General features: G+C 37.2%; 1 protein-coding gene across 1 annotated transcript; it reads left to right on the top strand.

Annotated features, from left to right (window-relative positions):
* Window positions 1-86: 86 nt before the first annotated feature.
* On the top strand, window positions 87-13,201 carry LOC133520655 (ras-related protein Rab-27A). Its single transcript, XM_061855212.1, has 5 exons — window positions 87-1,905; window positions 2,631-2,698; window positions 4,418-4,532; window positions 4,918-5,114; window positions 6,330-13,201. Exons 1-5 carry the CDS (start codon window positions 1,762-1,764, stop codon window positions 6,433-6,435), a joined length of 630 nt encoding a protein of 209 aa, XP_061711196.1. The 5' UTR covers window positions 87-1,761; the 3' UTR covers window positions 6,436-13,201.
* The last annotated feature ends 891 nt before the right edge of the window (window positions 13,202-14,092 follow it).

Below are 14,092 nucleotides of genomic sequence, written 5' to 3'. Positions count from 1 at the left end.
GGTAATCGAATTGATGTAACACACGTGTAATAAAGATATACATAAATATTAATTACAAGTATATTACAGAATATAAAATTTCTTTTTTTTATATAGGTATAACTTTTTGCTGAACTTGATGAAAATGCGGTTTCTGAGCGCAACTTCCTGCTGTAAACTGTCAAACTGACATTGATAATGCATTGACACATGCTATGGACGGTAGAAGCAAGGAACATATTAGGGCTATAACCGCGAAAATCGAAGTTCGTTAAGTGCGGGCGTTTTTCTCTGTCACTCTAATTACGTCTTAATGAGAGTAAAAGAGAAAAATCCCCGCAACTTCAGTTTTCGCGGTAGGCCCCCGGGCCTGATAAAGTGTGTATCTAATTGGTACTTAAAAATTAGTATTCAAGTTTAATAAAATTGTTTAGGCTAGGCCTCAAAAGCACGAGCGCTGTTATAAAGGGCCCTCCACACTCGTGCGCGAATCGAGGCGCGAAGCCGCGAACGCGAGTGTGGATGGCCCTCGCGTCGATTTCGCAGATTGTTCACGCCTTCGCGACTTATTCCCCGTTTTTGTCGGTATTTGGCCCGCGTCAATGGAGACGCGAAGCGCGAACTTGCAAGACTCCACACTCGCAATCGCTTCGCGCCGCGATTCGCTCACGAGTCGGTTAATCTGTTAAACTGTCATAACCTTCTATGGCGGCTACTTGGTTATTGGGTGCGAATTTGATCAACCAAAAATCAATTTGACTGTTCCCAAGGTTGAATCAGTGCTTTGCCACAAACTAAATCCAATCAGCTGACGCTTCGGCGCCATCTTGCCGCGAACCAAACTGCGAAATCGCCGTGAAGTTGTGCGAGTGTGGAGTCTACGTCAACGTCACGGTATGTTCGCTCCGCGAAGTCGCGCCGCGATTCACGCGCATAGTCTGGAGGGGATTTAACGTTTTAAACATAGATATATATAGATCTATGGTTTAAAAGCGTTTACATGGCACAAACTGATCGCTTCTTTGTCGAGCGTTGTTGGTTGTTGGATTTCCAATTGAGTGTTGGCCATTAAATTTAGTGTACAGGGGGCCTACCGCAAAAACCGAAATTCGCAAATTGCGGGGATCTTTCTCTTTTACTCTCACTAAAACGTAATGAGAGTGACAGAGAAATATGCCCGCAATTGACGAACTTCGATTTTCGCGGTTATAGCCCAGGGGGCCTACCGCGAAAACCGAAATTCGCAAATTGCGAGGATCATTCTCTTTTACTCTCACTAAGACGTAATTAGAGTGACAGAGAAAAATGCCCGCAATTGACGAATTACGATTTTCCCGGTAGCCGCCCAGACCTTCCAACATAAGGTTCGAACGTGACGCTTAGCTAATGGTGCGGATGCAAGAGTAATATATTTCCATCGGTAAAAAAAGCAACAATTTATTACCCCATAGAAAATTTGAATTTCGCGCCTTTTTCTACTAACGTGTGCGTGTGCTATAAAAAACGTTTTAACCAAATGCGACGTTTATAGATGAAACCGAAACAGCCTAGTTCTTATTATCAGTTGTGTTGGTTCACACTGTCATTAGTGTCATTATGACAGTCTTTGCAACGAAAGTGGGTGTGTTGTTGTGTGTTTAAGTTTATCATTCAACTTTACAATTTTATTGAATTTAAAACATACAAACACTTCAGTAATTCCCTAAAAATTATAATGCATCATATATAGTGGCACATAAAACTCCTGCATTTACCCTTGGCTTAATTGGAAATTTGATCAATATGGATTACGACTATCTTATAAAACTACTGTGCGTTGGCGATTCAGGAGTTGGAAAGACTAGTTTTCTGTATAAATACACCGACGGCGTTTTTCACACTCAGTTTATCTCGACAGTTGGTATTGATTTTAGGGAAAAATCTGTGGTAAGTATGTTACTTTTATGTATTAGTTGACTTACACATTCGCGCGATGAGAATACAAACAGGCAAACAGTTACTTTCGTATTAATAATATTAGTAACTTATTAAGAAAATCATACAATGATTTATTATAACTCAATATAGGTTATAGGTGTTTGATAATTGAAGCGCTTACCTTGTGACAAATTGTACAAGTTGCCTTTAGTTGCATCTGGGCAAGCAAGAGATGTGCACGTGCTAACGAGCTCCCGCTTTTCTAAAGAGAAAGAGACAAGCTCATGTTTAACAATGAGTATGACAAAGATGGTATGCAAAACATTATCAAAACATATGAAGAAATCTGTTACGATTTCTTCATAGTGTATAAATAAATATGAAAGTATTTTTGTGCTCCCTATGTATGAGTAATCCTATCTGTAGTTACATAATATCATCGCAATGGGCAGATTTGTATTTTGTCAATTTCGTTTAGTTAGATTTGGATAAAAGACTTTTTGCAACTATAATATAATGTGTGGAAAAAAAAAATATGATTATAAATTATTCTAATGAAAAAATTGGTTGATTTGAAGTGCTCATTCTAGGTGGGTTGAATACAAAATCACTATGAAGATCTGACAAATGTAAATTTAACAAAAAAATTAATGTTATTTTTGTAAATATCTATGTTTCAATATTTTCAGTAGGAGAGTGATTTTAATATTTTATATTTTTTGTTGAAATTGCAGATTTACCAACAGAATGCAAGGCAGCATAGAATACATCTACAACTGTGGGACACCGCAGGGCAAGAGAGGTATGGGAAATAATTTGCATATAATTGATAAGGGCAGGAGAAAGAAGGAGTTAAGATCAAATTTAATTGTACAGCAAGCTGCAAAAGTGCATGGAAGCATTACAAATGAAGTCCTTTCATAAAGTGGCCATGCAATTATGCAACTTGGTGTACATTTTAATTGTGGTTGGTAATTTTCTTTGTTACACAACTGATAATTTTTGACATAAATTACATGAATTCAAATTAACCATACAATAGTTATATGTTTTAAAAGGGGAAAAGTTGTTGTTTAACTCCTCTTGCTAATGTGGATACCCGAGCAAGCAAAAAATCTAAAATTGAACCATAAGTATAGCAAATGGTTCGAAAAGTGGAATCTTAAGTGTTGCAAGTGTTTCAAAGCATAAGGGTTAAACAAACTTGGCTGCCAAGTGAAACAAAAAAATGTTAACCACACCAACCCGAGGAAATTACCAACTGTAAAACACTACTAATAAAATCCAAATGATAGCTATTAAATATTTATCATTCAATATCATCACTTTAAAGTCAATTCCACCAGACAATAGCCAACATGAGGACATCACTCATGATTAGCATCCAATTATTTTGCCACTCTTTTGAATAAAATGCTGAATATGTATGAAAAAATAAAGTGAATATACTTTTCTCATTTGGTTTTGACAAATATCTTTGTTTACAAGCTGGTATGGTAGTTTCAACTGCAATGTAACAGTTTCCTATAATGACATTGCATGTTAGTGTCACCCATTTGTATCACCAAGTGTCAGTTATGAGTAATTTCATAAATCATTTTATTTTGACTGTATTGCATTTAGACACTGTGTATAATACCTGCAACAACTATTCACTTTGAACACACCAGTGTATGTTACATTATGTTCCAAGGGCACGAAGTTTTTTTATGTCTCTAAATGTGTTCATTTCTACTTCAATACATATTTTTATATTCTTTAAGCAGTCACATAAATGTGCACAGCTTCTGTTTAAGTACCTGCACCCTTAAGCTCTGGTTTCCTAGGAAGCGGCTGTCTCCATACAAAATACTACTTATCCATATTTAGCCATATTAATTTGTATGGTGACGGCCGCTATATGACGGCACCGCCATCCTAGGAAAACGGAGCTTTAGCTAGAAAATACCTCTCTAGAAGCATGACTAAAGTGTAAAACTTGTCAACAAACATGGAAAATATTTGCGGCATTCTTGAACTCTATTCTTACTTCAAGGATACAGAAATTGAAATGTGAGTTGGTAGCCTAAGACAGTGGCATATTTAGTTAGTGGTTTTTAGGGTTCCGTAGCCAAATGGCAAAAAACGGAACCCTTATAGATTCGTCATGTCCGTCTGTTCGTTTATGTCACAGCCACTAACTAAACTATAAGAACTATACTGTTCAAACTTGGTAAGTAGATGTATTCTATGAACCGCATTAAGATTTTCACACAAAAATAGAAAAAAGAAAACAATAAATTTTGGGGGTTCCCCATACTTAGAACTGAAACTCAAAAATTGATGAACGACGTGATGCGAATTCATAAACCAATCGCGTTATGGCGTTTGACTGCACGATTGTTTCGTATTCGTGTGCATGACACCGCTGTACTGGCCCCATTCTTATTGCCCGTAAGGCCCTTCCTTAGATATATGTCAATGTCTGTAATATAGTTTGATTGAATTTTGCCTGAACAAATTATATACACACACATTTCAGGTTCAGAAGTCTCACAACAGCCTTCTACCGTGATGCAATGGGTTTTCTGCTTCTCTTCGATCTGACTAATGAGGCCTCTTTCCTGGAGGTCAGGAATTGGATTGAGCAGTTGAAGGTAATGATTATTTAGCACCATTATAAATGTGGAAGTTGTGTGTATTTAAACTGTATAGGTAATATGTGACATCATAGAAAAAAGTTGTCAATGTGTAGGTATGCTCCGTAATCAACGGTATTTTTATTTCACTCAATTGTTCGTGCGCTCAGTTTATGACTGCATATTCATTAAAGCACGGTCTCGTGAGAGAAAGAAAACGTGTCATACGACTTATGCGTTAGAGAGAGACTACGTTAGTCACTCTCAAACATCGGTTTTGACAGATCCTTATTATACAAAACTATCCATGATTGTTATCCTTAGTATGATAATTTTAGTGTTTTTTGTATACTAACTCGTCTGTTGTATGACCTCAATATAATTATTGCCTATTTAATTCCAGACACACAGTTTGAGCGACGACCCCGACATTGTCCTCTGCGGGCACAAATGCGACCTTCAAGAGAAACGCCTGGTCAACCAGAATCGAGCTCGAGAGTTCGCTAAAAACTACAACTTGCCTTATTTAGAGACCAGCGCAAAGTCCGGACAGAACATAGACCGGGCTATAGAGATACTGTTAGACAAAGTGATGATTAGGTGAGTGTATTAAGATTATGATATTTTACAAAGAATGTAATGTGTACCTACAATATTATTTTATATTATCGTCTTATTAATTTTAATCGTTATTATTGGTCGTTATATCGGGAGTAACGATCAGAGGAACAGAAATCCTAACATTAATCGTGTTTATCGCGGTTGCGTATACGCAAAATCAAATTATTGCGACACAATTTACTGCAACATAGTAGGTACTTTATGCAGGAGTATTCAACGATTATTCGCAATGACTCAGCAGCGCAATTTGAGGAGTTGTTAACTTGATAAAAATCAATGTGTCATCCGATATCAATGGACTGCGGTTGCTAGAATAGGTTCCATTAGTTATTACGTATTCATCTGTAAATTTCGTGGTCAAAATTATATATAAACAGCCGTTTTCTGTAAACCAGTCAATGCTTGGCATGGCAGGCCAGTATGAAGTTTACGTTACGGTCAGCTGCAGAGATACAAACTTCTATACAGTGGACTTTATCTCTGCAGCTGTCTGTACTACAACGACGCCTTTCGTAACATTAGTACCTGAAGTTTTGAATATGTTTTCATAAAATGCGTTAACATTATAATCTATAGTATAAAGATACACTGATTAAGTAAGATGCGTAGTTAAAATCCAAGACACTTTCGTGCTTTGAATTTGACAGGTAAACGAGATCGCGCTGTACAGAGCTCCATACATTTTGCGGTAACTCTGATTGTCAAAAGTTGACGTTTGACAATTCAGTGACCGCAAAACATATGGCGCAGTGCAGCGCCATCTGTTTTGGATGTCAAACTAAGGGGCACGTTTTTTTTTAGACTACCTCTCTATTACAACCAATTTTCTTTGATCCGGCTCTTAACAACATCTGTTTGCATACTGGCTAGCCATAATGCTAATGATAGGGTCATCGCTAGGTGACCCGAGTTTTGTGACATTACAGTGTCAAGTTTGAATGAGGCTTGGGGCCAGTTGCACCAACCACAGTTAATAGACTGATCAACGTCACGCAGCAGAATCATGAAACTTCCTTACAATAAGATTTAGCGAATGCTTTAACGGTGAGAGACGGTATGGTGCAACCGCCTCATACGCATAAACACAAATGAGGATCGGCACGCCGCTCCGGTTTGAGCTAGACAGCACTATACACGGTTAATACGTATATAGCTGTATCCCGCACGCCTAACATTTCGTACCGTATCTTTCAGGATGGAGTCGTCAGTGGAGTACGCGATGTTGTGCGCGTCGGGGCGGCGGCGGCAGTCCTTGCAGAGACTGCAGGCCAAGCAGGACAGCAAGCCTTGCTCCTGCTAGACTGAAGGCGGTCCCACTGCGGCGTACACTACTATAGAAGCTACTAGAATGACGTATGAAACTATTAAGTAGGCGTGCGTAAGGTCAGTCGCACATTGCACACATTTTCATACGAAATTTACGCAACCGTAAGGACGATCAAGACGTTTAGTAGAATATGAATGCGTTCACTCGTTTGCATATCTACGCCTTGAATTTGTTCAACTGTGCGACCGGCCAAAGAATAGCATTAATGGAAAGCGTGTTGGAAAAAAAACAATCTTCATTTAATACGAAACGAATTAAAAAAACGGATGTAGCGCGGTTGTGCACTGCAGTGGGCTTTCGGATTTATTATCTGTGATTTTATACACTCCTAATATTTTACAATTATTTTCGATTTTTTGTCCTAAGTGCCAAAGACACAACTATCGTAAACAGTCAAATTTCTAAATTTTAAATGAGTAATATATATTTTTTAGTTTAGCCTTAAACTATATTGGGACTTACTACGGTATGTGAGACTGATTTTGATTTTATAGTACAAATGAACTATTTATTGGCGGGCTAAAACGGTTATAGATAGGTAGTAGAAAATAATGAATACGGTTACTACTACTAGACCGCGAGCCAGGAGCATAAAATGCCCGCCCCACGGCTGATAAAATGCCGGATTTAGAGGTCTGGAGGCCTCGGGCAATAAAGGAGTGGAGGCCCCCTGGCTCCAAATTATTTTCCAAATAAAATGGTAAATTTTCCGAAGTCTATTGTGGGGGCCCCTCTGTTGTGGAGGGCCCAGGGCTGTAGCCCCGGTTGCCCTCCCCTAAATCCGGCCCTGGGCTGATACTTTATCAGGTGATACTTTAGATGCTATTTTAAATAAAAAATCAGCCGGTTGTGTCGCGGTGAAAAGACCGTCAGCTGGTCCCATGAATATGTAAAACTAATTTTATCCGCAAAGTATGCATAATCCGTTTATTGAAACACCTGATGGATTCATGATTTTGTTATCACTAAACACAAAAAAGTAAAGCGCTTATTTTTTACATGTTCATGCGACCAACTGACGTTCTTTTCACCGCGATACAACCGGCTGACGATTTTTTAAATTCACAATAACATCTGACAAAGTAACAAACGGGAGCGATGTAAAAAAAATGCCATTCCTCAACCCACCAACGGAGCGGCATCTAACGCTCACGAGGGTTCATCATAATTAGCCGTTAATCACTATACGAGTTATCGCCTGGAAAGCGATTGGTTATGGATAACTGTTCCTGGCTCACGGTCTATACTGTCAGCTTCATATACCTTAAAGGATTGAACTTTTACTTGGTCTCCATAGGCTGTATTGAAAATGGGTTATGCGCTATTTCAGTCAGTCCGCTCAGAACTAATCGACGTTCGACGTATGTGATAACTGCGGTACCTGCAAAAGATTCATGCTGTATAGTTTTCAAACGCCGCACAAGCGCCGTCATAGCAACGCAGAACATAATCATTATGGACCAACATACTGACTATTGAGCGAGCGACCCCCAAGTCCCTACCCGACAAGTCGAGCCGATCACAAGCGCCTCCCAGGCGATTTACATAGTCGTGCGGAGGAAGCCCCCTCTTTTTGTTATTGAGCAGCGGTACTAAGCAGGTCAGAGATAAGAGTTGAACCTTCCGCGCCACCGGTCGGTCCCTTAATGCAGGGCTGAGAAGTGAACGCAGGCTTGCCAAGCACAAGTGCAGCAAACCGTGCTAAACTCCTCATTTCACCTCAACCGCTCTTCACCCCTGCTCCCACCCGCATTCACGGATGGTGCAAGGGAAACAACATCGGCACCCCACATGGTCCACTACTGTGACTCAGTATTCGCATTCGCGCTCATCTCAGTCGCCTTTGAGATGCTGTGTTGCGGCCCGCTGTTCTCTTAGGAACTCTGTGCACTCTTTAGTTTCTTATGCAACACTTACGAGTTCTCGGTGCGTCGTGTCCCACACCCATTTACCCTTGAGAATGTCTCCCATTTGGATTTTTGGAGCAACCGTTCCCCCATCGGTCTCGGCAGCGGTGCCTCTAGCAGGCTGGGGGTAGGAGTTGATACATCAGGACTCTCTTCACGCTGGTGCACCCGTTACAGAAAGGGCTGTTGTGGGTTGTGTGTTGTGTGGCACGGCCCTCCTAGTGAACCCAATGCTCACCAACCGAAACGGTGGTAGCATTTCTAGGAAGACTCGTACTACACTTCTCCCAACACCCCAGTGACCCCGCTGGAGCCTGAAAAGGGCGGCGAATCCACTGAAGGTTGGGTACCCTTTCTGGAGTAACTATAACTAACCCGCACTTCCCAGTTCTCTCACAATAAGGAAGCGATAACCTGGGAGTCATAGTTACTCCCGCCCTTAAATACACAAGAGCTTGTTTTGCACTTTGATACTAAAGTCATTGAGAAATAAGTAAGTAAACTTAGAGTGCTCACTCCAAACATGAGTTTCCTTACTTGATGATAATAATTTATATGGGAGATCCCTACGTCCGGTTGAACGTATTAATAATATGTTTGAAGGGCACTTAAATTATCTTAAATCTTATTACAAATAAGTTGTCCCAAACCTCGCTTAAATCATATTATAAATTGGTATTTATCTAAGTATGGGGTGAGCACTGAGCTATTTCTCTATGCTAAAGTATAAAAGTGGATCATACAGTACATCTTGATGATTTCTGTAATCACTGCACTATGACTCCACGAATAATCTTCATGGGTCTAAGCACCAAGCATGAAATTCATTCCAGTCTGAATTCGATTCAATACTCTATTGTTTCGTGTAAAATATTTCGAAATCCAGTGGTAAAAATGGAAAATGACGTAAAATTTCAATTCTTTTAGCACAAATACGATTTGGCGGATTGTAAGTGATGTGTAAAATACACTGTATACGGTGTAGGTACCAGGGTTTTTTTGTGAACCAAATTATGTCTAGGCAATTTATTATATACCCACCCTAAATTATTTATTGTGGCACAAAGTGTTATTATTTCACTAAATATTGCACGATATTGTTTTGTGTGCATATTATATTATAGTATTAATAAGTAAAGAGATCTCTTAAACTCTTTTGTATTTTAATAAAGCTAGTCGATTTTAACAATCTTTTTCTACATATAAATACATACATATTTACGACCAAATCATTCCAAATTTATCAGGATTATGTCCTGTACATAATTTAATTATACATATTTATATGAACACAATATTTAATTACATATACTGTAGATTAGTACCTAAGCAAAATAATTATTAATCATTAAGTAAACTAAAGGTTTTTTTGTATTACTTAATCGATATATTTTATCAGTATTCTGACTTTGACAAGGTTAAAAACTTATGAAATGAGGCTAAATGAAAAATAAAATAAACATAAGTGTGTAACTTATCAATACCCATATCAAGGAAAGTGAGTTTAGTACATTTTCTAAAGGAATTTATTATTGTAATATATTAATTATAGTTATCAGCAGAAGAGTCGAGGTAAATGATTATACACACAACAGCTAGCCCGAGTGCTAGTTGCCCAAAAGCCAGCGAATGTTGAAACATTTGGGACGCAATATTGTGTCTATGGGATTCAACGGGTTAAGCCCCCAGTGACGCAATATTATACTTATATTGACGAAGCTCTCAGTCAATATTTTGACTTCGAATAACGATCCATATGACTGACACGTATCACTGACAGTTATTCCTTCTCAATAAATACAGAGCGACTGGTAAATCGACCTATTCCTTGAAAGGGGTTATTCTAGAGCTTATTTACAATGTTTTTAGTCCAGCCAACTAGGGGTCTAAATTCAATGGTTTTCGAGTTATTTAAGTTTTTAGTTTTTTTCGATAAAACGCCATCTTCCGACCTAAGAATGGCGATTATAAAAAAAGTACAAGATTTAGGATGGTTAATTTTTGTTTTATGATTTTAATTTTTGTTTGTTGCTACTTTAGCTGACGATTTTTGAGCTCTAGTCAGACAATACATTAGATATTCTAGTTCGTTGGTTAAGGTTTAAAGAATCTTTTTAGTCAATATTATATTTGGCTGTCAAACGCTGTGTGATCTCAACTCTGGTGCCGATACCTACTTACCTACTACTATACCTACTTTAAGCTGTCTATATCCTATTCTAGTCATTTGAGTATTAAATTGTATGAAAATTTTTGTCACTGTACAGACAAAAACTTTATTTTTACAGTATTTTGACTGATCTCAAGGTACCTATTTCTATTAAAAAAAATTATAAAATCGTATAATACCATTGGATATTGACATAATATGTATTTGTATGAATGTAATAAACGCCTATATCTTCTAAGCTAAATTAGGTTATGAGAAGAAACGGTTTGAATATCTTTAAGCTTACATATTTAACATTGTTGAGCGGGAATTATATATTACTCCGTATTTGTTGAAATGCGTTATACGAAGATAATAAGACCATGATTTTACTTAATATTTTGATTACAATTGTTAATATTTATTTCTTTGCGATAGGCATATAATGGTGGATGTGAAAAGTTGACGTATTCGTAAAGTCCTCAAAATAACCTTACCAAAGTTATTGGAGTAGACATACATATGCGGGTCAGACACTATCAATAAGAATGATATTAATTTAATAAAAAATTAATAACATTATCATTCCTTCTTTCCATTCCAATTTTCAATTCATTTCGGTTTAGTGATACTGTTTAATTTTGTAATTTGAATGTACTATATACCTACTTAAAAGAAATTCCTTTCAAGTAAGAGATGTATAAGTAATGTGTTTGGCCTGAATTAGAATTGTCTAAAATACACTAATATTTGCGTGTGTGAAATTCATGACATTTCCGCCTTATGGTATACATGTAATAGGTAAATTCTATTAATCAAAGTTTTATGTACATATTTGGGCCGATTTTTATTTCGATGTTAATGTTTTTAGTGACTTATGGGTCGGTTTTTATTTTCTTGTCGACTTTTTTTCGTAAGTATTACATATAATTTTTAAGAAAAAACCGACTTCAATAAGGGGTGAAAGAAAGATTATTGTTGATTTTGGATTTCATAAAATGAAATAAAAAAGAGAGCGTCGTACGTCAATTTTTTTTCTTTTTATACTACGTCGGTGGCAATCAAGCATACGGCCCGCCTGATGGTAAGCACTCTCCGTAGCCTATGTACGCCTGCAACTCCAGAGGACATGCGTGTTGCTGACCCTAACCCCCCCCCTCGTTGAGCTATGATTAGGGTCTAGTGTTATTTGGAATGATGTAGAAAAGGAGGTAAAATATTTCACAACATGCATGAAATAAAGCAACATATAATTTTTAGAAAAACATTATAGCAGTTATTTTTAAACACAAGTTCTTTTTAATAAATAGGAAAGACATATAAATATGAACATGCGAAGAAAACGAATTGCCAAACGTGAACGTTCAAGAGTTCCGTTCTGTTCATCATCACCAGTTCCATTTCATCAAATGTCACTTCTACAAATGTAAATGCGTGATTTGTTAATGAAAATACTAAGATTACTATATATATATGCCTTTAACATTTGAGGAGTTCCCTCGATTTCTCATGGACTCCATCGTCAGAACTCGAATTTGGCAAAAATTGGTCTTGAAAATCTAATTTGCTACATACATCGCCACGAAGAGGATACATCGCCAAACGTGAATTATGCGTCCTTAAAGAGTTCCATTCTCATCATCATCAGCAGTTCCACTTCATCAAATGTCAATTTTTTAAATGTAAATGCTTGATTTGTTAAAGAAAATACAAAAATCACTATACGTATGCCTTTAACATTTGAGGAGTGTCCTCGATTCCTCATAGATTCTACAATCAGATCTCGAACTTGACAAAAATTTGTTTTAAAAACCTAATTTGCCTAACAAACATAACGAAGATGACAAATCGCCAAGCGGGAACTATGCGTCGTTGATGAGTTCCATTCTGATCAGCATCAGCAGTTCTACTTAATCAAATGTCACTCCTCAAATGTTAAAGGCATACGTAAATTAAATAAATACAGATTGGTTCCGTTTTTTTCAAAATCAGTTCAGTGGCCCATCATCAGAACTGATTTTGACAAAAACGGAACCAATCTGTATATATTTAATTTAAACCAAAAAAATATTTTTTTTTATTGGTTCAGAATGACGGAGTTATCAAGTAACAAACATTAATAAAAAAACATACAACCGAATTGAGAACCTCCTCCTTTTGAAATCTCGAAGGCGGTTAAAAACTTGGCCGGGTTAAGAAGGTCCTCATTATGGGTGTAATAAATTCAAAATCCCAATTTGATACGAAAAATTTAATTTTTCATTAACTTACGAAAATACCAGTGGAAGATTAGGACATACGCTGAAATTGCGCTTAATACATACCTACAGAATTGGGAAGTAAGTTTAAGTATAATCGATATCTGACGATTAAAAAAATCGGCAAGAAAATAAAAATCGACCCATTCACTACTCCATGGCAAAAGTTAGATCGCGTTAAAACTGGTTGACAAAATATATATACCTATATATTTTTTTCCATAACGGGAAGGTTGCAAAGTATTCCTAAGTACTCTATATAATAGGCAGATTGTATTTGTTGTATACCTATCAAAGAGAATTTGAAATAGGGGTGGATTGACAAAAAAAACTTTGTAGTGACAGTAAATTTACTGTCATCTTTCGACACATGATTAAAACCTAGGTTAACTAACAAATTCAGATTATGGCGCCATCGCTCGAAATGATTAATATCATTGGCCTATGATCTATTAGATGGCGCCATTTTTGATATTTAACAAATTTAACACATACCAGTGAAAGGAGTATCAAAGTCAAATGGCGTTCTAAAAGATTTAATCATGTGTCGAAAAATGCCAATAAATTTACAACGGCTACAAAGTTTTCTTTGACAATCCACCTTTATTTCTAATTCTCTTTGTTGTATATATTATTATTTTTATCGTTCATATCTATACCTACATATATTAGACTTTTTTAAGTCGGTGATCAAACTGCCATTATGTTTGTTAAATTTCACACGCAATTTTTTATGCACGCCTAAAATTGATTTGTAAATGCTTATTTATATGCATTGTATCTACCGATTAAAATCACTTGCAATGAAATTCAGTTTTATTCCTGATCGAGTTAAGTAATTTATGACTCCTTAGCTCAATGATCCTTAGCTTATAAATATTGCATATCCAGAAAATTGCACGAAACTTGCAATAAAGGAAACAAGCGACCTTTTAATTTAAGGGAATAAATGAATTTAGATACAAGCCGCAAAGTGTTTAAGGAGTAACAGTTAGTTGGTGATGTAACTTTTTGACCGACAGTTTTGAGTCTCTTGCGTTACCGACTCAAAATGTCTCCGGGGACCAGAGATATCAGGCTTCTAATATACATTTTTTTAATACTACGTCGGTGGGAAACAAGCATACGGCCCGCCTGATGGTAAGCAGTCGCCGTAGTCTATGTACACCCGCAACTCCAGAGGAGTTACATGCGCGCTGCCGACCCTAACACTCCTCACCCTCGTTGAGCTCTGGCAAGCTTACTCACCGGCAGGAACACAACACTATTAGTAGGGTCTAGTGTTATTTGGCTGTGGTTTTCCGTAAGATGGAGGT

Source organism: Cydia pomonella, chromosome 8, assembly GCF_033807575.1.
Source record: "Cydia pomonella isolate Wapato2018A chromosome 8, ilCydPomo1, whole genome shotgun sequence".
In the NCBI taxonomy this organism is placed as follows: domain Eukaryota; kingdom Metazoa; phylum Arthropoda; class Insecta; order Lepidoptera; family Tortricidae; genus Cydia; species Cydia pomonella.
The sequence above is the reverse complement of the archived record's forward strand: the minus strand, read 5'-3'. Positions and strand labels throughout refer to the sequence as shown.

Excerpts from the sequence above, each read along its gene's own strand:
- LOC133520655 (XM_061855212.1), top strand. The coding sequence starts at position 1,762 with ATGGATTACGACTATCTTATAAAACTACTGTGCGTTGGCGATTCAGGA. Across the intron at positions 2,699-4,417 it reads GACACCGCAGGGCAAGAGAG|GTTCAGAAGTCTCACAACAG; the intron begins GTATGGGAAATA and ends CACACATTTCAG. Across the intron at positions 5,115-6,329 it reads TTAGACAAAGTGATGATTAG|GATGGAGTCGTCAGTGGAGT; the intron begins GTGAGTGTATTA and ends CGTATCTTTCAG.